Source organism: Brachyhypopomus gauderio, chromosome 20 (assembly GCF_052324685.1).
Source record: "Brachyhypopomus gauderio isolate BG-103 chromosome 20, BGAUD_0.2, whole genome shotgun sequence".
Lineage (NCBI taxonomy): Eukaryota > Metazoa > Chordata > Actinopteri > Gymnotiformes > Hypopomidae > Brachyhypopomus > Brachyhypopomus gauderio.
This window is the reverse complement of record NC_135230.1, coordinates 3,229,156-3,255,478: the sequence shown is the minus strand read 5'-3', so window position 1 is coordinate 3,255,478 and position 26,323 is coordinate 3,229,156. Positions and strand designations below refer to the sequence as shown.

The window sequence follows — 26,323 nt, the reverse complement described above, 5'->3', positions numbered from 1 at the left end:
TGCTCTCTCAGCTGTTAACGGACCCGGGGGGGGGGACGAAAAAAAAAAGTCTACAAACGTCGGTGCTACGATTCCGGATTTTCACTGAGAATTCGACAACATTCTTTCAGGGAAGTGAAATGAGTTTTCTGTGTAATGCCAAAACGTTTAATGATAGGAATTGAGCGTGCATATTCCAGAATTGCTGATCACGTAACTTGTTAGAAGACTCGTTTAAAATCGAAAGTAAAAAAAAAAAGAAAATGGCTAATGCTGTCCCGCTCGGTGGGCTCGCACCACCGAAACCATTGGACACTGTTGGAGAGCCTGAAACTTTACATCAGCGATGGGAAATGTGGAAGAGTGAACTTGAAATATACATTGTAGCGTCAGGAGTCGTAAATGCTGCACAAAAGCGAGCTGTGTTATTGCTAACAGGGGGAGAGGGACTGCGTGAGATATGGAAAAATTTCACTGACGAGCAGAAAGCCCACCAACCCGCTACTGATGAGCAACCTGAACGAGATGTATATCAAGTAGCCATTCGACTCCTTGACAACACCTTTGCATTAAGGGAGAACATACCAAAAGCCCGTACAAAATTCTGGGAAACAGAGCCCAATGCTGGTGAGACAATAAATAATTTTATCATTCGCCTCAAAGTACTAGTGAAAACATGCAACTTCGATGCTGAAGCTGATAACCATGTAAGAGATAAAGTACTACTGCACATTAAAAATTCTGAGTTAAAAGGCAAATTATACAGAGAAGATAATCTTACACTGGATCGCCTTATCCAAGTAATTGGCTCATATCACTATAAGGAGGCGCTAATCCTCAGATCTCCAGCAAATACAAACCATGTCTCTGGTAGAGCAAGGTTCAAAACAAAGCCCAAGGCACCACCACAGTCAGGGTGTTACAAGTGTGGTGCACAAGGACACATAGGTCGCGAATGCATCCGATCCAAGAACCACAAGTGCAGCCACTGTGGGAAAAAGGGTCACTTTGATGATCTCTGCTTTCACAAAGATAAATATAAGTCAAACCAAGATGACACACTGAGTCCACGGGGACGTAGCAGAGCTTCAGGTCGCAGCAGGGATGATCCAAAGCAAAGCAAAGGTCGAAACAAAAAAAACCAACATAGGGTAGAAGAGGGAGAAAACGACTCACAGAGTGGTTCCGAGGAGCTCTACCTATTCAGAATATCTAAAGCAGAGGACACCCTAGATCTGTGCCTGAACGGTTTCACCTTACCCATGGTGATAGACTCTGGTGCTCACCACAACACGCTGTCCGAGCATGATTTTAAAAGATTACAGAAGGCCAGGACTGAAGTCAGTCTGCAACCTGCCTCCACAAAACTGTATTCTTATGCCAGCAAGCAAGCCCTCAGGCTCTTAGGCAAATGCACACTTGAAGTTGAAGTCCCAAACACAACACGGTGTGCTACTGCTTCATTCTTCGTGGTGCCACGAGCACAGGCGTCACTCCTGAGTAGCAGAACCAGCAAAGAGCTAGGATTGTTGAGAGTTGGCATCAATGCGAACATCCTGAGCTGCTCTGGAGCCGACGTATGGTCAAGTCTACGCAACAAGTACCCACAAGTCTTCACTGGGCTGGGGAAACTCAAGAACTACCAGCTCAGACTAAAAATTGATCCAGATGTCACTCCAGTCATTCAGCCCGTGCGGAGGATTCCCTTTAACCGGAGGCAGCGCGTCATAGAAAAGTTACAAGAGCTAGTTGACCTAGACGTCATTGAGCGAGTGTCAGAACCAGCACATTGGGTGAATCCGCTAGTCACTGTGGAAAAAAGGCCAGAAAATGACCACAAACACGGAGATGTGAGAATCTGCATTGACATGCGAAGAGCCAATGTGGCCATCGTCCGTGAGCGTCATCCTGTGCCTACCATTGACGAGACAATCCAGGAAATGGCCGGAGGGAAATACTTTTCCAAAATTGATCTCAACATGGCGTATCACCAAGTAGAGCTCCACCCCGACTCCAGAGAAATCACAACATTCGCTGCACCAGGAGGACTCTACAGGTATAAAAGGCTCTTATTCGGAGTGAACATGGCCTCAGAAAAATTCCAACAGATAATCAGCCAAGTTATCAAGGACTGCCCAGGTGCGTACAACATGTCCGACGACATAGTCCTAGTTGGCAGCACAGAAGCTGAACATGACACAAGGCTTGCTACCGTAGTGCAACGGCTAGCTGAAAGAGGACTGACAGTCAATGAAAAGAAATGCCAGATCAAACTGACATCCATCAAGTACATGGGTCATGTCCTATCACAAGAAGGTCTTAAAGTGTCAGATGAAAAGGTCAAAGCCATCACACATGCTCCCCCACCAACAGACGCGTCACAAATGCGTAGCTTCCTCGGATTGGCCCAATTCTGTGCAAAGTTCATCCCACAGTTCGCCACAATAACTGCGCCTCTCTGGGAACTCACTAAGCAAGATGCTGAGTGGAGATGGGACAAAGAGGAACTGTGTGCGTTTGACCAGCTCAAAGATGCTTTGATCAACGCCCCCGTCATGGCATACTACTCAGTTGGAAGACCAACCAGAATCACCTGTGACGCTTCCCCTATTGGCGTAGGCGCCATCTTAGAGCAACAACAGGCAGACGGAGTCTGGAAGCCGGTGTATTACGCCAGCAGGAAACTCACACCCACTGAGACACGTTACTCTCAATTTGAAAGAGAAGCTCTCGGAGTATTCTGGGCCTGTCGAAAATTCAGCTTGTATCTCATCGGATGTGAATTCAAGATCCTCACAGATCACAAGGCGCTTGTGAAAGTGTTGTCACCTAATTCAATCCCTCCATCAGCCAGAGTGGAACGGTGGTTGCTGTACCTGCAACAGTTCACCTACCAAGTAGTCCACATCCCTGGAAAAACCAACAAGGCTGATCCCCTGAGTCGTCAACCTGTTGGTCATCGCGACAAAGCTGAGGAGAGAGAAACAGATGAGTACATCTACAGTGTCATCAAAGATTCCACGCCTCATGCTCTAACCCCCCGTGAGATCGAGCAGGTCTCCAAGGATGATCCGACTATCTCCAAGCTGCGCCAAGCCATACAGACAAACGACTGGACCTACTTTAAGGGTACAGCATTCCAGGCGGTCAAAGATGAACTTTGGACGGCTGGACAGATGGTCATGCGAGGAAACAGGATCGTGATTCCCGAAGCCCTGCAAGAGCACGTGGTACAGTTGGGACATGAAGGACATCAGGGGATTGTACGAACGAAAAACCGACTGCGAACTAAAGTCTGGTGGCCTGAAATTGACAAGATGGTGGGAGAGCAAATAAAGCGATGCTACCCTTGTCAAGTGATCGGCAAGAATGCTCCACCAGAAGAGTTAGAGCGTACGCCATTGCCAGACCAACCCTGGACTTACCTGGCAGTTGACCTGCTGAGTATCTCTGAAGGTAACTACCTGCTGGCTGTAGTTGACTACTACTCCAGGTGGCCCGAAGTTGCCTACATGAAGGTCACCAATGCCACCAATGTGATTAATGCTCTCGAAAAGATGTTCCAAATTCATGGATATCCCAAGTATCTGAGAAGTGACAACGGACAACCGTTTGCATCCAGAGAGTTTCACGAATATCTCACCGCGCATGGCATCATTCAGCTGAAAGGAGTACCATACTGGCCTCAGTCGAACGGAGAAGTGGAAAGATTCAACAGAACAATTCTGAAATCAGTGAAGATAGCCAGAATTGAAAAGAAAGATTGGAAAATTGCACTGAAAAGTTTTCTGTTCCACTACCGGACCACTCCTCATGCAGTCACGGGAGTGTCCCCGGCAAAGCTGTTGATGAACAGAGATCTCCGCGACAAACTGCCAAGCTTCACCGGTATGCCTGCTGACAGTGATGAACCCCATGCAGCTGTTTCAGAAGAAATCCATGACAAGGACGCTTTGCACAAGCTAAAACGAAACATCGCTGCTAATCAGCGAAGAGGGGCTAAGGATCAGGAAATAAAACCAGGAGACACCGTTCTTTGCAAGAACCTACACAAGTCCAATAAGCTAGACCCCAACTTCGAGTCACAGCCATATGAAGTCATCAGGAAACAAGGAAATGCAGTCATCATTCAACAACCCAACAGCCCACCCAAAATGAGAAATGCTGCTCATGTGAAGAAGTTCAACAGTGATGGCAGTCTCAGTGCTCCCTCCATTCCAAATCCAGTTGTCACACCGGCTGAGTCGGTCCCAGTCACCATTCCCACACCCACCCAGTACCCCCCTTCCGTAGATCCAGAGCCCATGACAGCGGTACCGACACCTGATGTCCCTGTGAAGTCGACTCGTGTCCGGCATCCACCTGTGTGGCAGAAGGACTTTGTTATGTCTGCCTGACCGATAACCTTAACATGTAAAAAAAAAAAAAGGAGAGTGAAAGGAGAATGGTGTTGTTGTTTAAAAAGAGGGAAGGGAGAATTACTTATAAGTTTAGTTTAAAACTGATATTTATTTATTTTTCATTCTGATATAAAGGAAAGAACACTTATGTTAACATGTCAAAATGGGATTAGTTCAGAATGCAGAGCTGATGTCATACAAGTCAAGTTCAACATGGTATAGCTACATTGGAGTAGATATGTTTCATTTTCTTCAATTCTACCTCCAGGAATTTCATTATTAAAAAGAGGGAAGATGTAGTGTTCTTATTATAAAGTAACATATCGCGAGAGTAGAGTAGTGACGAACGCAAGGTCACTAACGAGATTAGAAGGATTGAGAAGTAGCCGCGACGAATATGTATGTGTGCCGTGTTGAATGTGTTGATTAAAAAAACCACGATAAAACGGACACTACTCTGGTGCATGTGATCCCTAAAACACCACAATGCCCAATCTTAACGTCTTCACGTTCTCTCATGTTTCATCCTGGAATTACAAGAGGCTCGTATTTGTTAATGTAATACAAGAAAACTGTTCAGTCAGACAGATATTTGTTGTGAAACAAAGTAGTTACAATTTAAACATTTTCAAGTACTTTAGCCTAAATTGCAGCACTTTTCAAACCTGAAACACACTGAAACACAAAGCAGCATTAAAATTCGTCAGGTAAGTGTTCATTCCCCTGTTTTGAGGGGTGTTTCTTTTATACTACCACATATAGTTTCGGACAACACTGCAAAGCGGAAAGTATAAAGCCTCCACCGCTCGCGGAGGTTCACGCGAGGTGCGCGCGGAGTCGAGCGCTATGGTCACTCAACCAGGCTTTAGCGCCCTTCATTGAAATGTTCCAAAAGCACCGCTTGCAAACGGGCTTGTTCATGTCCTTCGGTTTTCCATCTGTAACAAGTAAGAATGATATTCTTAAACAGGCTATGTATTTTGTATATGGTTTTAGAATTTTGTTTTTAAAGATGAATTAACTAATAGACTTGTAGTTGTACATACGGTATGCCTGTTAACAGTCGTCTACAATAAAGAAACTTTCAAGTCATTACTTGCAGTTAGGGTTGCCACCTAGGTCTGACAAAAAACAAGGATACACTGTCATACGCGAACGTAAATTGTTGACGGTGGGGGGGAGGGATTAAAAATATGGATTTTAAGTGTGCAGAAACAGTCTAAATAGTCGTCTGAACTAACCTAGTGAAAACCGGGACATTAAATTATTTTTTTTGCCGGGACCAGTGTTAATTTTGACAGAAATTTTTGATTTAGTTTTAGTCTTAGTCTTTTGACTAAAATGTAATTTAGTTTTAGTCATAATTTAGTCATTGATTTGTTTTTAGTCTTAGTCTAGTTTTAGTCTACTAATTATCATTAGAATTTAGTTGAATAATATCAAAATAATTTAGTTGACTAAAATATAAATGGTGTAGTAGTCATTATATACACTTGCACAAAATGAAACATTTATTAACCAGTTACAGAATATTATTTTTTGTATGTGCAATATATACAAAAACAAATTTCCAAACAACTCTATTGACCTGAACTTATAGTTATTGAGCATAACAATAACAAAACATTGATGACCAGTAGGTCCGCTCTACCTGAAAACATATGGAGTTTATGAACAATGCATATTAGATTCTATATAAAACTGTGCGCCGTAAAACAATGCCATAGCCCGCAGATGTCGTTTCATTTGTCGTATTTGTCCCGACATCATCATTCCTCATGGTTTACACAGCATCTTGTTTTTCTCAAAGTCAAAGGAGAAATGTGTCCATATATCGCCGCTCATCTATCTCCCTGCTGACATTGTCGAGTTAACGTCGAGTTTAATTTCATGAGTGACCACAGTTCACGGGCTAGTTTTGTCCTAACGGGTTCTGCGCGATGTGAAGACGTTAGTTCTGATTGGATGGTTACCCGGTTTGTCCCGCCTCTCCGTGTACGCTAAAGTAGTTACGGTTGGATCTCTTCTTAACTTATCCCTACCTTTCACAAAAATAAATCAGGTCTGATTGAATGTCGTCGCTGGCCAATATTTTCGTCTCGTTTTTATTCGTTGACGAAAATGTCCTTTAATTTCGTCATCGTTTTTATCCCTTCGTATAGTTTTAATTTAGTTATCGTCTCGTTTTCGTCATGAAAAAAGGTTCGTTGACGAAAACTATGACGAAAATTATTCGTCAACGAAATTAACACTGGCCGGGACCGAATATTAAAACAAAGGAAAACCGGGACAGACCGGGAAAACCGGGACAGCGACGTGAAAACCGGGACAGTCCCGGGAAAACCGGGACAAGTGGCAACCCTACTTGCAGTACTGCATGCTACACGTGTCATCAGTAATGTCATCTTATGCTAACGACATCTTATGCAACGTATTTAAAATTTAAGTACAACAATTTTTCTTAGATTAAATAAGTATATTTTTGTTTAAATCTAAGAAAAATTGTGCATGAAAGGTGAAACTATATTTACCTGTGATTCATTATTATGCTGATCGGCTTCTGCTCCTTTTATCTTTGCTTCAGTGTACTGTTTTAGGTTTAGGATTTGGGATTCTCTTTGGGGGATTGAAATACTTGGATTTGGACTTAGATTGACCAGCAGAACTTTCCCTCTTCCATTTCTCTTCATGATCATCTACAGATTTGTTAGAAACTGTGAAGGCTTTCTCAAGAATTTTCATTGGAAGACCATGCTTAATGTGCTCTACGTCCTTGTAAAGAGGAAAACATTTTGGAGATAAACTCTGCTGGTCTGAGGTACTTCTTCTTTCCCAGGATGTTTCGTTTCACCAAACCAAACCACAGCTCCACATGGCAGTTTGTTTCTCTGGTTTTGGAAGTTTTATTTGTTTCACTGGTTGTTGGTGTCTCATGTCGTGTCAGATCTCCAAGCAACATACCACTCCACGGTGGGATGAGTCCCATGTAGTTTTTCAGCAGAACATCAATTAAACCAGGACAAAAGTAATGGTTTTTAATGTTGGCTGAATCCTCAGACAGAAAGTCACACTCTGCTTGGTCCCGTATCACTTGAAAAGTACGTGTGAAAGGTGACTTTCCAACAGTGGTGCTACTTTCATCAGTGATCATTTCCTCAGCTTCCTCCTCATGTTGACTTTTTTCATCTGTTTTTCCTGCTTTGTGAAATGCAGTTTTGCTTTTTTTAACCAAACTGGAGCATTCTTTTGCATCCAAGAGTACACACATGTTGTAAAATACCTCAATGGCAAGTTTCATGCTTTGGCACAGTAGGTATGCAAAGCAGAATGTTGCCAGTATGTCAATGTATGTCCTGTATGGCTCGGTCTGATGTTTTTCTGCAAAATGCTTGTGTTATTGCCTTAACCACGTGGGCAGAGCACAGATGCAACACAGTGAAGTTTTTCATACCAGAAGTGTGTCCATGTACAATATTAAATGCTCTGGCGAGGTACACAGAAATATCTTCCTTGTTGAAAGATGTAAGTACGCTGTTAATCAGAGCCCAACTGTCTGTCTCAACCTGTGCAATTTGTATTTTTGTTTTATGTGACAGTTTCCTTTTGAATTCCATTAGCCAATGAGCAATGGAAGGAATACTATGGCTGTTGGTTATCAGTTCTGTGACAGGCAATGGAGGTTTATCCTTGCCCATGCCTGGCAAAACTAAAGCTTAATATAAAACTTGCTTGTCCTGATTTGGGATTTTCTGGACAACGCTGCCTGTTGCATCAAGGTGGAGGGTAAGAGGTGATGACTGCCTTAGATGGTCTGCCAAAATCCTTAATCCAGTGTCTGTGTACAGGTCTATTGCAAATGGATCTATTTGAAGGTGCTGAAAATAACCTTTTGAGGATGCTTGAGAACTTGTTTCTTTAATTACTTTTTGAGTTAACATGAGTTCAAGCATAATGTCATCATGGAGCCTTGTACTCTTATTCAACTCGGATGATATTTTTTTCAATACATCTTTGGTTAGGCTTTTTGTCATGTTCCCAGCCATGATTTGTTCAGTGGGTGTTTGCTTCAACATGGAGTAATAGTAATGGCTGACCCCATCTGCCAAAGCTTTGCCAATCTTGGCTCTTATCAGATATTTAGCTGGCCTGAATAGTCTGTTTATTAAAATCGTTTATGTTTATTAAGGTGTGTGACCTCACCAAAGCGTTTCACTGTAAAACATATGTTTTGGTCTTCTGAATTGGGAATCCTTTTCTTTCTAAAAGTGTACATTGCATTGCATCCAGTAAAAGTGCATTTTGCAGACGCATGAATAAATGAGACTTCTTCTTATGACTGTTGGTCATTTTCACATGCTGGTATTTAAAAGAATATTTTTTTTTCATAAACTGATGATACAATGTGTCAGTCCAAGGGGGACGTAGTTCACTCCCCCCATGTTTTGGTTTTATTTTGTTCCACTGTGTCCTTGTTATCATAATTTTGAATTATTTAGGCCCTGCATTGCACTTTCTATATTCACTTTGGCCATCTTTATCTGGTTGTCCTTTTCTGTCCCTTGTCTTCATTGGTTTTCTCTTTGATTTTTTGCCTTTTCTGTCCTCTGCTCCATTGTCTGCTTCGTTCTCTGTTACATCCTCTGCTCTGTTCTCTGTTACATCCTTTGCTCTGCTCTCTGTTACATCTTCTGCTCTGCTCTCTGTTACATCCTCTGCTCCGTTCTCTGCTACATCCTCTGCTCTATCCTCTTCTTCTGTCTGCTGTTCTGATTGTGGCTGTTTTGGATAAATTTCTGTTTTGTCCTGTGATTGGTCCCTGTCCTCACTGGTATGCTGTCCTGTGTAATCAGGGGAAACTTCTTGTCCTCTACAATTCTTTACTTCATGTTATTTCTCACTCTCTCTGTTTGTAGGGGAGTCCTTAACATTGCCCTTGTCACTGATTTCGCTACCTCTATCTATTTCTCTACCTCTATTTCTCTATCTCTATGGATAACATCTAAAATAAATTTTCTTGTGTGCACCAGATACTATATCGTACTTAGCATCTCATGAGCATGAGATCAGCTATCTGGTAGGCAGAAGAAAGTTTTTGTTTTATTATTATTTTTAATTTTCAGTGTCCCTTTAGGGGCTATGTACAAATCAAAATACAAAGTAATAAAATTTTATATTACCTGCATTGAGCACCTTTGTCCGAATTCCTTGTCAATCTCCATACCATATCACCTTCAGCCACTTTAAATACCTTTTCTCATCGTTTTAAACAAAGTAAGAACAACTGATAACTACTGTTCATAAGTTGCAAGTTCCTCAGTAAAACCCAAAGAAAGAAAACACTGAGTAATGACTTGTACACCCCCAGCTTATTCCCAAAGATTTGTATTTTTCAGCCTCTGTCCTTTTCTGAAACGACCCATTTTTAGCAACACTTGAAAAATGCTTTGCCAAGTGCTCTTTTGTCCTTCCTCTGTGATTAGAAATAAAGTATCATTGCTGTAAATGTTTACGTTAGAGCCACTTAGTGTTCAGTATTTGTAGTACATGTCACTTCAAATGACTTGCCATGAAAATTGCTTTAAAATATAAAAAGCCTAAAATGGCATATAAGTGAGTGTGCCTCATCTGTCCATTGTAGCAGAATGTTTTCAGTCTGATTTTGAGTCAGTGGGTCAAATGACCTGGAAGCTATTGAAGGAAGATCACAATTTTTCCTTGTAAAAAATAGCTAAAAATTGAAAAAAGCCTAAAATGGCATATAAATGAGTGTGCCTCACTGATGTAATATTTTTGGCATGATTTGATATCATTTTCCACTCGGGTGGTCATAAGACAATGATTTATAATTATTTTGGTTTCTCAAGAGTGTCTAGTTGAAATTCAATTGTCCAACAGCACACACAAATACAATACGAACACACAAAATATACAGAACATACCATACCCAATTAAAGTGCTTAGTGAGTGCTTGATTAATAAGTACACCTATCGTATGTTGTTGTTTAGCAACCTAACTCCCGCAGGAATGAATGATTGCCGGAACCTCTCAGTCTTGCAGCATAGAGAGAGGAGTCTATCACTGCGACTGCTCTTCTGAGCTACCAGCAGAAGGTGACTGCTGTTATTGAGGATGCCCTGCATTAAACACCTCGTCCTCTTCTCCACTAACTCACCCACAGAGTCCACTTTCCCCCCCCCCATCACTGACACACACTTCCTTATAAGCTTATCCAGCCTGTTCCAGTCTTTTACCCACGTGCTGCTTCCCCATCAGACCACACCAAAGAAGACAGCACTGGATACGACAGAATGATAAAATGTGTGTAGAAACTCAGACATTAAATGATCTAAGCTTCCTAAGGAAGTAAAGCCTGCTCTGTCCCTTTTTGTATGCTGCTCTCGTATGCACTGACCAGTCCAGTTTGTTGTCCAGATGGACTTCGAGATACTTATAAGACTGAACATTCTCAATCTTCTGTCCATCAATGATAACAGGCTGATGGGACTGTTTCAGTTTCCGGAAGTCCACGATCATCTCCTTGGTCTTCAGTGCATTAAGGAGAAGGTCTTTTCTCCTACTCCATGTTGTGAAGGCAGCCACCAGATCTCTATACTCTCCTTCATCTCCACCTCTAATACATGCTACTACTGCTGTGTCATCTGAATATTTCTGGATGTGACAGAGTTCAGACACATGTTTAAAATCAGCAGTATATAGGGTACAGAGGAAGGGTGACAATACTGTACCCTGAGGAGCCCCAACGTTGGTCACCACTATCTCAGAACAGTGATCACCCATCTTGACATACTGTGGACACTCCGTGAGGTAGTAGTAAATCCATGTTACCAGCGTAGAATCCACACCTATCTTCTCCAGCTGTTCCTTCAAAATATGAGGCCTGATTGTGTTAAAGGCACTGGTAAAAAAAAATAAAAAATACATGAGTCTTACATATCCCCCTGACCCCTTCACTCCTACCGGCCTCCCTACTTTAGGGACCGGCATGAGGCATGATGTTTCCATTTGACAGACACTTGTCCAGTGTGAAGACTCAGGTTAAAGATTGATTGTAGAGGCCTAGACAGTCCTGATGCACATTCCCTGAGTAGCCGAGGCGATACACCATCAGGACCAGTAGCTTTCCCTGGTCGCAGCCTACGTAGCTCAGCCCGGACCTCATCCACCGAGAAGCCATGTGGAGTCACAGCAGTAAATCTGGGGAAGTCACTGCTTGGTGTAGAAAAGCAGAGAGATGTATAAAAATCTGGAGAGAATTGAGGGCTGTGATGTGTAATATTTGAAATGTGACGCTGTAGGTGCTGGCCAAATTTATTTAGTAATCAGTCTCAAAATTACCTACGAAATGGTGGGAGTTCAGACCGTGTTAAATTTACCCAAATTTTATATAAACTCATTTAACTAAGGTCGCCACTAATTGTGGTCAACTCCCGTAGCCCAAATTGTTTGATTAACAAACTATAAATCTGAAGGTTACAGTTCAAATAATAGTTCTGGCTTCAGGTTGTAACAGAAACAACGACTCAAACGACAGCATTTAAACATAAAACATTTATTAATCACAAAGCATAATAGTTAAAAACATCACAAACAAAGGGGGCAACAGGGTAGGCTAGTGTGTGTGTGCGTGCGTGTGGATGTGTATTCGAGTGCGCGCGGATGCGCGTGCGTGGGTACGTGCGTGTGGACGTGCGTATAGGGGAGGAGATCCTTTAGACAAAGAGAAACTCGATGGCACGAAAACCAAACCGAGCTCTCACTACGGTCACGAACACAACGCAAATTTACTCTAACTAACTAAGGCACGGTTTCGTCAGTCACTATACAGCCCCAACGAGCGTATCGTGGGACACACGTTTAACAAGTACACGAGGAACTGGATATTAACTATGAAATAAAGGAATCGGTGTGAATAACCGAACAAGTTTAAACAGAATACCTATTTAAGCTTTGAACAGAATATCTCTTTAAGCCTTAAACAGAGTACGGTTTATCATGAACGTGATTATAAACACCACTGCAAACAAGCCTTCACAAAATATCGGTCTAAGCACACAGAAAAGAGTAAAACAAGATATTGTTCCAAGTCTGCCCAGATGCACAGTCTTACTTTGAGTTGTTCAGTCCGCGGCCCGCGCAGTAGGCCAGGTAGCCTCTTGAGGAGGACTCCTTCGTGCGCTTTTGAGGAGAAGGTTCCGCTGGATCGTGTTGCTCCGTCCAAGGGAAGATGCGGTGGCCGTTCGATCGGCGGTCCCTCGGTGGTCCGTTGCGTGGTGTCCTGGGGAAGTTATCGCTGTCGACGTTAAGATGAACTCGGAGGTCCGGCCGTCGCACGAATGTTCAAACAGTTCTTAATCGTCGGCTAGCTGAAGCGATTGGATTTTAGCGAACTCCGCAAAAGAAATAAAAGTAGCGAACTAGTTACTTCTTGCGTCGCTCGCGTGCTGCACGGGCCCGAGTGCAGAACCAATACCGCTTTGTTCTCGAAGGTGTGCGCGCTCTTCGTCTCTAGGTAGCTACTTTGATGCAGCCAGGAAGAGAGACCGAACAAAGGGGAATCCCCCTTTTTAAAGGGGATTCGTCTGATGACGTAGTTCCACATCCGCCAGCATGGAGGATCATCCCAAGACTTTTTTGGGGGGGGGTGCTGGCAGCCTATGCATCAGGTCCTCACGTCTCCTCTAACCAACCACATTGGTGATGAGGGGACTGAGAAGCAGCGCTGGGGCAGTTGCTGCCCCAGATGCTGCAGCAGCCATGGAGCCTGTGCCGGAGGCCCAGGGGAGTCCTGCACCCGTGACCCGGAAGGGGTGGGTCACTGCCTCCTTGTAACGTTGAGGGCTAAGCAGGTGGGATGCAAATGCAAATTTTGAAGTGATTTAATAACGAAATGACCAACACAAAGAACAGAGGGAACATGAAAGTAAACAATAAAGACATGAAAAGGACATGGTTACAAAAGCCATGAACATAACACGTACATACAATAACCAGCAACACAAGACACCAAACACAGGACTTAAATACACTAACCAAACAAGCAACACAACAATACACACCAGAAAGCAATAATGAGGGGCGGAGAAAAATGCAGGAGTGTGAAGACAGAGACAACTAGGAATTTCAAAATAAAAGACACCCAAACACACAGAGAACAAAACAAAAGACATGACTGAAAGGGGGGGAGGCTGGACCATGTGACATACTTAGAGAAAATTACAGTTGTGATACTATACAGGGTTACAATTATTTTCTTGTTGTCTGATATAATTCACTAAATTTAATGTGTTATTTAACAACGCCACGAGTCGTTATTAACACAAAAACCCATGCTATATATGCTAGGCACCGATGTGAGTTGTAAAGCAAGCTAATTTCTTGTAAACGTTGAATTGCACAATTACAGAACTGTCTTATGAATGTGGGAATGATGTGGCTAGATGTCTTCAATGTAATCACTATACGATCACAGTTTTCAGTTATTCGGGTTTTATTTTCTTGTCAACTTTATTAGTTTCGTTCATATGAATGTTTGTAGGAGCTTTGATGCTATTTATCGTACAGATTGCACGGATGTTCTGCTGTAGTCAATAAAAGCAGAGAAAGTCGACCAGAGCCAGTACTCTGTCTAGTAAAATGCTTCCCACACTCTGAGCAGCAATACAGCTTCTCTCCTTTGTGAATGTGATCGTGTCGAAGGAAATCACTCCATTTATTAAATCTCCTCCTGCACTCTGAGCAGTGATACAGCTTTGTTCCTTTGTGAATCTGCTAGGGAGTTTCAGATAACATTTATGTATTCTCTCTAGTGTAAATGTGCCAGTGCTCATGGAGACTATCCTGTCGAGTAAAACCTTTCCCACACTCTGAGCAGTGTTATGGCTTCTTTCCTGTGTGAATGTGCTGGTGTCGGTAGAGATGACTCGGACAAGTAAAACTCCTCCCACACTCTGAGCAGTGATAGGGTTTCTCTCCTGTGTGAATGCACCAGTGTCTTTGGAGATTATTCTGTTGAGTGAAACTACTCCCACACTCTGAGCACTAATATGGCTTCTCTCCTCTGTGAATGCGCTGGTGTTGGTGGAGACTACTCTGTCTAGTAAAACTCTTCCCACACTCTGAGCAGTGATAGGGCTTCTCTCCTGTGTGAATGAGCCAGTGTCTTTGGAGATCACTCTGTCTAGTAAAACTCTTCCCACACTCAGAGCAGTGATAGGGCTTCTCTCCTGTGTGAGTGCGCTGGTGTCGGTGGAGATGATTCCATTGAGTAAAACCTTTCCCACACTCTGAGCAGCCATATGGCTTCTCACCTGTGTGAATGCGCCGGTGTCTTTGGAGATCACTCTGTCTAGTAAAACTCTTCCCACACTCAGAGCAGTGATAGGGCTTTTCTCCTGTGTGAGTGCGCTGGTGTCGGTGGAGATGATTCCATTGAGTAAAACTCTTCCCACACTCTGAGCAACGATACGGCTTCTCTCCTGTGTGAGTGCGCTGGTGTCGGTGGAGATGATTCCATTGAGTAAATCTCTTCCCACACACTGAGCAGAGATACAGCTTTGATCCTTTGTGAGTGCGCTGGAGAGTTTTGGATAACATTTGTGGATTTCTGAAGCTGCATTTGGGTGCCAGATTCTCATATTTAATTTGTCCTGACTTCAGCAGTCTGACATATTCCTCATGGTGACATGTCCTGATGTGTTTGTGGAGATACATTTGAGCTGTATAGGAATGTGGAAAAGAAGATTTGAGTTCTGGAAGAGAGAAAAAAAACTTGGTGGCAGCTGCAGCATTATTAGTGGGCCATACATAATAAACACAATAATCATACAGAACATCATTTGAAACAGGAATAATTTAACAAAAAGATGTCTTATGGAGTAACAGGAAGACCCGCCACCTTTAAGCCCCACCTCCTTTCTCTGTGTTCTTTTTGGGTTCATGCCTGCTGCTGGTTGTTGTGATCTAATCCTATCCAGCCCAGTCATGCACAGATGCGCTGTGGCTATTAGCCAACAATCAGGTTGTAGCACAATGGCTGACAGTGATAAAATGGACTCAACCAATAATACTTCCATTCACTGATACATAAATAAGCCATCATCCAACGTAAGTAGAACCTATAATACCTGTAATGATCCAACTATTTGGCAAGTAATTTAACTTCTAAACAAGCCTATTCTGGGCTTACGGCCACACCAGCCTGGTAATGCCCAATCTCATAGGACCTCGGAAGCTAAGCAGGTTTGGGCCTGGCTAGTCCTTGGATGGGAGACCTCCTGGGAATACCAGGTGTTGTAAGCCCTCTGAGCAGGTGGGGCTCATCAACCTTGGAAGGTAGCTCACCTAGGAGAAGGAAAACACCGATTCCAAACCTCTGCTGCCTTGCTGCATACCCTCTCATGGGAAAAGCTAAGGGAGTAAACCCTGACAGAAAACCTGGAGCTGGAGTCCCAAAGTTGGTTTGACCTTGTAGCCAACACCGGCAACTCCTGCGGCGCAACTGAAGCCAAGCTGTACTGACTCTGTCTTTCCCTTGGATTCTTCAGCTGCGAAGAGAGGTGGGACTGCTACATGGGCAACAGCTGGCCCCACATTTCATCCTGACTAGGCTTTGTAGCTTCACATCACTGGAGAGGTCACTCAAGCGTCATTGCAAAATGTCAACTCAACACGGGAGGAGGCAGATACCGGTTATATGCTCGCCCGATTGGCAAAGGAAATGTGCGCCAGGGGTGTCCTTCGACGGTGGGAGAGGTCATTGCGCCTCACTGTACAACTACCGCCCGCCTCAATCTGGGCAGCCGGCCAATTAGGTGCCGTCCTGCCATGGCTCACCTGCCCCACTGGGTGTCCTGGATTCACTGCAGACCTTCAGCACATCGATGATGCTAGGAAGAACGCAGTCATCGACAGGGAACTCTTACGACTAAATGTTGACATTGCTGCTCCACAGGAGACCCGGCTGGCTGACAACGGCACCATCAGAGAAGCTAACTACACTTTCTACCAACAAGGGAAGTCTCCGGACCAACCAAGGCAGTATGGTGTTGGCTTCATGGAGAAGAACATGCTTGTCAACTACACTGAGCCCCCCACAGCGGACACAGAGAGATTACTCTCCCTCCAGCTGTCCAGCCCAGTCAGCATTCTCAGCACATATGCCCTCACTCTCTGCTCCACTGCCGAGGCGAAAGACCAGTTCTATCAGGCCTTTGAAGACTTCAACGCAAGAGTAGAAGCTGACCACGAGGCTTGGCCCACCTGCTTCGGGAGGGGAAAGATCAACGAAAATTGCCAGACTGCTCAAGCTTTCATGCCACAAAGGCCTGTGCGTGATCAACACCTTCAAATGCAAAGAGATCCACTCGGTGTCATGGAGACACCCTTGCTCCCACCACTGGTACCAGCTCGACCTCATTATCACCAGGAGAGCAGATATTGGCAGCGTACTTCTCACCCGCAGCTACCACAGCACAGACTGCGACACGTACCACACCCTCGTGGTAAGCAAGGTGCACATAACGCCAACGAGGTTGTACCACTCCAAAAAGAAGGGTCGTCCACGCATCCACACCAGCTGCGCCAGCAACCTCGTGAAAACCCAGCAGTTCATCACCAGGATGGAAGATGCCCTCAGCGAGGGAATGACGACAGATGACACCATTGATTCCAAGTGGCCACGTCTCTGCGAAACCATATAGTACTCCGCCATTATCACCTACAAGAAGAAATAGTGGAAGAATGCTGACTGGTATGAGGCCCACTGGGAGGAATTGAAACCTGTGACAGAGGCTAAGAGGAAAGCCCTACTGGGTTACAAGGCCAAGCCCAACCCCAATACACTATAAGCCCTATGGATTGCCTGGAGTAAAGCCTAGCAGATCGCCCGCAACTGTGCCAACACCTACTGGCTGAACCTCTGTAGAAGCATCCAGGCAGCTGCCGATTCAGGCAACACAAGAGGGATGTATGAGGGCATCAAGAAGGCAACAGGCCCTACCCCCTCCAAGATCGCCCCCCATAAGTACAAGACAGGTGAGGTCATCATTGGCCAGGAAAAAGCAGATGCAGCGGTGGACTGAGCATTACCTCGAGGTGTACGCAACAATGAACACCGTAACAGACACTGCTCTCAACACCATCCCAGATCTGACAGTCATGGAGGAGCTAGACACCCCACCCACTGTGGCAGAGCTCAGCAAAGCCATCAAGTGCCTTGCCTGTGGGAAAGCACCTGGGAGCAATGGAATACCCCCAGAGGTCCTGAAGAGCGGGATGTCAGACCTGCTCGAGCCACTCCACCACCTCCTCTGACTTTGCTGGGAACAGGGTTACATCCCCCAGGACATGAGACGCCAACATCATCACTTTGTACAAGAACAAAGGAGACCGAAGTGACTGCAACAACTACTGGGGCATCTTCCTCCTTAGCATCATTGGCAAAGTGTTCGCCCAGGTCACTCTCGGCAACACGGTGGCTTGGTGGTTAGCACGTTTGCCTCTCAGCACTGGGGTCTTGGGTTCAAGTCCCTATCTGAATGGAGTTTCCATGTTCTCCCTGTGTTTGCGTGGGTTTCCTCCGGGATCTACGGTTTCCTCCCACAGTCCAAAAACATGGAGGTTAGGTAAATTGGCAGTCCCTGACAAATTCTCCCTGTGTGTGTGTGTGTGTGTGTGTGTGTGTGTGTGTGTGTGTGTGTGTGTGTGTGTCCAGTGGTGGATGGTGCTCTGCCACTAGGGTCTGTCCTCTCTCCCCTTCCTGCACCCCATTCAGTCCCCCAGGGGGCTGTGGCTTCCGGTAGAGAGTACGCTGTGCGCAATTGGCTGCCGCTTCTCGCCGGTGTGTGTGATTGGTTGTCTGTGACTTGTACCTGTGTTAAATTGTAAAGTGCCTTGCATATTCAGAAAGGCGCTATATAAATCGAACATTCATTCATTCATTCACTCTCACCCGCCTGCAGGCTCTTGCCTCCTGCGTCTACCCAGTGTCCCAATGTGGCTTCAGGGCTGGCCGATCAACAGTGGACATGATCTTCTCACTACGCCAGCTGCAGGAGAAGTGTCAGGAGCAGCAGATGCCACTCTACATCACCTTCATCGACCTTACAAAGGTGTTTGATCTGGTCAGTCGAAGTGGGCTCTTCAGCTTGCTGCAGAAGATTTGGAAGACACCTGCTCACTGTGGTCATGTCCTTTCATGAAAACATGCACAGCACTTCAGCAGCTCATCACTTGCCTCTCCCATGCGTGCAAGGAGTTTGGACTGACCATCAGCTTGAAGAAGACAAACATCATGGCTCTGGGCACAGAGACTCCTCCAAACATCATCATTGATGGATACCCCCTGGAGGTTGTTGAGAACAGGGCAGTCATGGCCTGGTGGTAGGGAACTGGTCTTGTGACCGGAGGGTCGTGGGTTCGATTCCCAAACCTGAGGCCATGACTGAGGTGCCCTTGAGCAAGGCACCTAATCCCAACTGCTCCCCGGGCACTGGGCTAGGGCAGCCACAGTCATGGCCAATTTGAACCAGCGCATGTGGAACAACTCCAGCCTCACTGAGAAGACCAGACTGTGCGTCTACCAGGCCTGCATGCTCAGCACTCTCCTCTATGGCAGCAAAAAAAGCATCTTACATTGAGTCAAGATGGCGGCGCGCACGGGTGCAGCGGCTCTTAGCTCTCCAATCTGGAGCTTGTTTTTGTTTGTTTTTTCGTGTTTGTTTATAGTTTTTAGTCAAGCTGACCCAAAACTGAGCCGACAGGACCTGATAGACATCAAACTGAGGCACAATCTGGCTGTTACCAGCGATTTCCAACATAAATACAACATTCCAGAGGACATAGCGAGACCGCCGGGGTCTCCGTGGATCACCAGCCTGCCCGGCAAGTGTAAGAGAAGGCGGAGACACAGGAAACAAAAGCATGGATGCCGGTCATGCCCTGAGGTTAGGCTACGCAGACAACCTCATAGACCAGCATTAACAGAGTCTCTTCCTCTCAAACGCAAGATCGATCATTCACAAAATGGACAAATTGGAGCTACAAATGGCGACAATCAGCTTTGTGCGGAACTGCAGTATTTCGCTCATCACGGAAACGTGGCTACACCCACTGATCCCCGACGCTGCAGTAGAGCTAGCAGGCCGCACGCTACACCAGCTGGACAGAACCAGCGACTCCGGTAAGAGCAGAGGTGGAGGAGCAGAGTAGAGCTAGCAGGCCGCATGCTACACCGGCTGGACAGAACCAGCGACTCCGGTAAGAGCAGAGGTGGGGGACTATGTGTCTACGTAAACCGTGAGTGGTGCAGCAGCAGCAGGATTGTAGACACCCACTGTTCTCCTGATTTAGAGGTCATGGCAGTCTCATGCAGACCTTTTTATCTTCCAAGGGAGTTCACTGTAGTCATTGTGTTCGCTGTTTACATCGCTAAATCAACGTTAGCGTAACCCTTAGCGCGCTGCTCGCCTGTGTAAACAAGCAGCTACTGGCTCATCCGGATGAACTCTGTATTGTATCCGGAGACTTCAATTAGGCCCAACTAAAGTCTGTGCTCCCGAAGTTCGTCCAGTATATTAAGTGTGCAACCAGAGGGGAAAATACGCTGGACCATGTTTATTCTAACGTAAAACATGCGTACAGAGTAACCACCCTCCCCCACCTCCCTGGATCTGACCACCTCAGCCTGTCGCTCACCCCCACCTACACACCCCTGCTGAGACAGACAAAGCCACACCAGAAAACCATCCAGACCTGGCCTGAGGGAGCCCTCACAAAACTGCAGGACTGCTTCTCTCATACGGAATGGGACTTATTCTTCAGCCACAATCTGCAGGAGTACACAGACACCGTACTCTTACATAAAGAACTGCATTGACACTGTCACCATCTACTAAAAGGTCAGGGTGATTCCTAATCAGAAACCGTGGATGAACAGCGAAGTCCAGTCCCTATTAAAAAGCCGAAACACTGCCTTTAAATCGGGGGACAGGGCCTGGTATAGCGCAGCCAGAGCCGACCTGAGAAGAGGCATCAGGGAGACCAAGGCAGCGTATAAAAGGAAGATAGAGGCCCCCTTCGCTGGAAATGACCACAGAAGGATGTGGCAGGGCATAAACCACATCACCAACTACAGATGCAGGAAACCGGACAACGCTGGTACAGACGCCTCGATGGCAGAGGAGCTGAACCGCTTCTTTGCCCGCTTCAACACAATCAGACCAGCAATAACAACGGCACATTCACCACTCTCAGGTAGCACAAGCAGGCTAACACTTCAGGAACATGAAGTGAGACGTGTGCTGAAGGCGGTGAATCCCAGGAAGACGGCTGGCCCCGACGGAGTACCTGGAAAGGTGCTAAAAGCGTGTGCCGACCAACTGGCGGGGGTCTTCACCTGCATATTCAACATGTCCCTGTCACAGGCCATCATTCCACCTTGCCTCAAGTCCTCCACCATTATACCAGTCCCGAAGAAGTCTGTGGTGGAGAGCACAAATGACTACAGGCCCATTGCACTTACACCAGTAGTCATGAAGTGCTTTGAAAGTCTGGTCTCTAAACACCTTAGAGCCTGCCTACCTCCCAACCTGGACCCCCATCAGTTCGCCTATAAGTTCTAACACAGCACTTACACACACTAGCGATGAATTTTTAAACTTTTTCAATAATAAAATAGATAATATCCGACTACAGAGTCATAATACATCGCAGCCTAACCTCCAATCCAACCCCAGTAGTTCAGCTATTAGTAACTATGCATCCAAAAATATTACTGAGCTAAATATCTTCAATCCTATATCGCAAAAAGAGCTCACAACACTGATTAATTCGTCTAAGCCTACATCATGTATATTTGACCCAGTTCCAACCCTATTTGGAAGACCTACTCTATTTAAAGACCTACTCCCAGCCACTGCAGGGCCCTTACTTAATATGATTAACTCCTCCCTTAACCTAGGTTACATGCCCAAACAATTAAAATGCGCCGTAATTAGACCCTTGATTAAAAAACAGAATCTCGATCCGCAGATTTTAGCCAACTATAGACCCATTTCTAATCTCCCATTTATCTCTAAAATTTTAGAAAAAGCAGTTTCCAATCAGTTAAACCACTATCTCCAATCAAATAGTATCCATGAAAAGTTCCAATCAGGATTTAGACCAAACCACAGCACTGAAACAGCTTTACTCAGGGTAGTGAATGATCTAATATCGGCCGATAATGGGCTCGTCTCGTTCCTTATACTGTTGGATCTTAGTGCAGCTTTTGATACTGTAGACCACAACATTTTGCTGGATAGACTAGAAAACACAGTAGGTATTAAAGGAGTCGCACTCTCCTGGTTTAGATCATATTTAACTGACCGCTTCCAATGTGTAAGTGTTAATAATAAAACCTCTAAATCTGTGCAGGTTAAATATGGTGTCCCACAAGGGACAGTCCTAGGACCACTTCTATTCACACTGTACATGTTACCCTTAGGCGAAATTATGCATAAGCATGACATCAGTTTCCATTCCTACGCAGACGACACTCAGCTATATTTATCGGCAAAACCCGATGATTTAGGCGCAAACAGTAAGATTGAGAAATGTGTAGAAGAGATAAAACATTGGATGGCGCGTAACTTTCTAGCACTAAATGCCGATAAAACAGAATTGATAATAGTTGGGTCTAGGGCTGCGAGAGACAAGATACATAATGCAGCATTGAATCTACATTCTTTTACTATAACCCCCAGCGCAGAGGTAAAGAACTTGGGCGTCACAATAGACCCAGATCTCTCGTTCGATACACATATTAATAATATAACTAGGGTAGCGTTCTTTCACTTGCGCAACATTGCCAAAATTAGAAACATATTAAATATTAGTGATGCAGAAAAACTAATCCATGCATTCATATCCTCTCGTTTAGATTATTGCAACAGTCTCCTAGCTGGATGTTCTGGTAAATCGATAAACAAACTCCAGCTGGTTCAGAACGCAGCAGCACGAGTTTTAACAAAAACTAAAAAGTTTGATCACATTAGTCCCGTACTATCGTCATTACACTGGCTGCCAATTAGATTCCGTATTGACTATAAAATACTTTTATTAACATATAAAACGCTGCATGGCTTAGCTCCAGACTATCTTAGTGAACTTATTGAACAATATAACCCAGCGCGTTCACTTCGCTCGCAGGACGCAGGGTTATTAACTGTTCCTAGGATCAAAAAGATCACAGCAGGTGGAAGAGCCTTTTCTTTTAAAGCTCCACAATTGTGGAATAATCTTCCTGCCTCTATTCGGGACTCAGACACAGTCTCAATGTTTAAAACTCGATTAAAGACTCATCTGTTTAGTTTGGCCTTTGATTAATCTGTTACATATTTACTACATCTCGTATCTTTTCTCCGAGGTTCACCTGGAGAGTAACATTGCAGTCGGAGCCTACAATACCAGCATCGCTGCTCCGACACGGAATGAAAGCCTGGCGTTCATCAACAGACATTTACAGTGACAATATCATAACCCAGAACTTTCATTTTTACCTTTACTTAGTCTGATTGTGTGACTTGTGTGTGACTTGTGTATTTGTCTGTATTTTGTGTAATCTGTGTGTTAACGGGCCGCCCAATGGAGGATGGGTTCCCTTTTGAGTCTTGGTTCTCCCGAGGTTTCTTCCTATTCCCCACTATCTTAGGGAGTTTTTCCTCGCCACTGTCGCACTACCTCAATTTATAGAGTATGTTTTATGTTGTGTGTGTATCTACTGTACTGGCAAGCACCTTTGGAGTAGAATCAAATTTCATTGTAATGTAAATTATAGTGACAATAAAGGCGATTCTGATTCTGAAAACATGGACCAATACGCAGGGCACGAAAGGAAACTCAACAGCTTCCACATGAGGTGCCGGTGGTGCATACTGATGATCAAATGCGAGGACAGGGTCCCAAACACCATGGTGCTGGAGCGAGCCAACATGAGCAGTTTGCATCCAGTTCTCAGTGAGGGACGTCTCGGGTGGTTCGGCCATGTCAAGACGAGGGACGCAGGCCGCATTCCCACCTCCTCTACAGCGAGCTGGCCAGAAGAAAACTGCACCCAAAACTGCAACTCAAAGATAACTGCAAGAAGGACATGATGCAGTACTCCACCAACCCCAACACATGGGAAAGTCAAGCAGACGACCGCCCAGCCTGGAGGCTCACAGTCAGGCAGGGTACATCGTGTGCAGAGGCTGAGCGCAACGAGAATGCCACACAGAAAAGATCCAGGCAGAAGCAGCAGCAACAGAAGCTACAACAGCCATCTGCCTTCACCTGTACCAAGTGTGGCAGGGACTGTCACTCCCGAATTGGACTACCCGGCGGTGCAGATAGACTCAAAAGAAGCTACACCATCGTCTCTTGAGACGAACGGATGCCGACGACGAAACAAGCCTATTTCCTCCTTAGGGTTATAATAATTATTCTAGAACGTTTCTAGGCTGATCTCAGACCTCCTCAATAGTTATGTTTTGGCTAATACTGTGTTTAATTAAACTTGCTTAACTCACCTGGTATAAAATCATTCTTATTATTACAATCATCATGTCCACCACGGATGCAGTCCACCAATCTCACTGAACACGTCTTTAATGGAGTCTGCGGTGTGTGCTGGTCTCCAACATTACAGTTAGAGCCCAGGGACTCTGTGGGGTTTGGGTCAATTTTATCCACAGGAGACATAATGATTTCATCCTGTATATCCTGCTTTATGCATTGGCTCGTAGTGTTCCAGTCAGTGTCCTGTGTCCCCACAGGATTTGATTCAGTCTTACACACCACAAATACACAAGGAACATCCTGCTTCTCCTGCTTTATGTATTGAAACTCAGTGTTACAGTCAAGTTCCAGTGTTTCTGTGGGTTTTGTTTTCATTTCACACACTGGAGACAGACTGGATACATCCTCCATGTCCTGTGTTGTGTGCTGGACTCCAGCGTTACAGTCAGGTTCCAGTGTCTCCATGGGATTTGCTTCTGGTTTACACACTGGATTCTGACTGAGTATATCCTCTGTGTCCTGTGGTGTGTGCTGGTCTCTCTGACCATAGTCTTGTGTTTCTCTTTGGCTTAGTTCAGCTTTACAGACACTGCACAAAGTGGCAACATCCTTCAAGACAAAAGACCACAAAAACATTATAAACTTAAACAAGGCAAACACAGTGTAAATATGGAGTTATTCATACATGAAACAGCAAACATGATTCCGCACCACTTGAAGGCATTTGATTAACACCATAAACACATGCGTATGTTTTAAACATGCAAAATACTTTTTTTGGTGTAAACAATGTCTTCAATCCAATGACATACCTCTTTAGAAAGATTTTCTGTTTGCTGATTCAACTTTCTCTCTAGCAATTCAATCACTTTTCTCAGTTCACAGACTTCAGTTTGTAGGTTTCCAATATCCTCCATGGAGAGGTCAGTCCCTACTGACTTTGTGCAGGATGTTTCAGAGTCACATAACAGGTGTAACTCCAGTAGAACCTCTCCACCCTCCTCTCCACCCTCACTGCTGTCAGCAGACATCTGCAGTGGTGGAACATGAGAAACTGTTTAATTGAATGAAGAAAAAAAGAACATGCACACAACTACTTGTACAGAACACTGTTGTAGTTTGATATGTTATTTTAAATGGTGGTTATTCTCAAATAACTGTATAGTAGTTTCCAGTAGGGCCTGGTAGTTCAATAAGTACAGCAAGTGTAGTTATTCTAGCTTTACAGCTGAAGCAGTTACAAAATCAATAGCTTCCTATGGGAGGATGGAGAGATGAATAGAAGGACAGAGATAATAGATGGATGAGTACAGTCAATATGGAATGCATTTTGGTGTTTGGGGTCAGCTACTGTCACCAAGTTTAATCACCATAACTTGAAAATTAAGAGAGTGATAAAATCAATGTAGGGATGTAGAGATGACAAATAATTAATAGCTATAAGAAAATAATGGGCTGTTTAAGACCATACTAGAAAATGTAAGCCCATATTTACCATATGTACAGTTGAGTCAGTACAGCAGATTTAGTTGTACTATCTATACAACTGAAGGAATTATAAAGTCAATAGAGTGATGGGTAAAGAACGAATATCCTATATATACATAGTAATAACATATACAACATAACATATATACAACACAGGAGCTAAAAGGCAGTCAAAATTAATTCAAGAAAGTTGATGAAAAACGAGGAATGAAAAAGAATGAATCAAAGGGAGAAAAGATTTGCAAAGGAAAAATAAGTTACAAGTAAAACAAACCGACAGTCATCACAGTTCTACCATTATCAGAAGCGACGGTGGCCAACAAATAACATATTCACGTAAATGCTTGAAATCAGATCGCAAGGAGGTGAACGAACGCATGCACTGTACACGCTAGGAAATGACTGTACGAGCGAGTAAACTATTAACGACGAGCGATTACTAACCGCACGGAAAACGACCTCAAGACACTCAGAGAAACAGCACGACTGAGAAGTCAAAATAACACCGTTAAACGCACCAGAGCTACTGCGGTGTGTGCGACCAACGTCCAGATTGCGCGGCGGGTCGCGTTGGGTCTTTGTGTAGCGCTTCACACTTAATTCAGCAACCCAGGGTCTTTGGTATTAGAAACGTGCATAAAACCCAACGTGAAAACCACATACAAAACACATTTATCCTATAAATTCATAGCCTATAGGATGTTCATCCATGAGACGAACATATGGCTGAGGTCTATCATTAATGTTAGTTAAACTTCCGTCCCAGTCAGGGTGCAGAGAATTTGTAAAGTTGCTCCGCAAAGTCTTCCGGGTTTATTTGACGCAAGAGGATGTCCGCGAGTTTTCAAAACGGATGAAAATGAATTGGGTGAATTGGAGTTAAAATGAATTAAATGAATTA

The 26,323-nt window shown here is 44.5% G+C and overlaps 1 protein-coding gene and 1 pseudogene across 1 annotated transcript; one reads left to right on the top strand and one right to left on the bottom strand.

Annotated features, from left to right (window-relative positions):
• Window positions 1-11,940: 11,940 nt before the first annotated feature.
• LOC143484191 (uncharacterized) lies at window positions 11,941-26,176 on the bottom strand. The gene is made up of 4 exons (XM_076982812.1): window positions 25,867-26,176; window positions 24,747-24,965; window positions 23,946-24,543; window positions 11,941-15,149 (listed from the first exon to the last, which is right to left on the bottom strand). The coding sequence occupies exons 2-4, from the start codon at window positions 24,963-24,965 to the stop codon at window positions 14,440-14,442; spliced, it is 1,527 nt and encodes a 508-aa protein (XP_076838927.1). The 5' UTR covers window positions 25,867-26,176; the 3' UTR covers window positions 11,941-14,439.
• LOC143484681 (5S ribosomal RNA) lies at window positions 15,581-15,699 on the top strand (annotated as a pseudogene).
• Window positions 26,177-26,323: the final 147 nt, after the last annotated feature.

Excerpts from the sequence above, each read along its gene's own strand:
- LOC143484191 (XM_076982812.1), bottom strand. The coding sequence starts at position 24,965 with ATGTCTGCTGACAGCAGTGAGGGTGGAGAGGAGGGTGGAGAGGTTCTA. Across the intron at positions 24,544-24,746 it reads CAGAAAATCTTTCTAAAGAG|GATGTTGCCACTTTGTGCAG; the intron begins GTATGTCATTGG and ends TTTGTCTTGAAG. Across the intron at positions 15,150-23,945 it reads TAAGAATGATTTTATACCAG|AACTCAAATCTTCTTTTCCA; the intron begins GTGAGTTAAGCA and ends TCTCTCTTCCAG.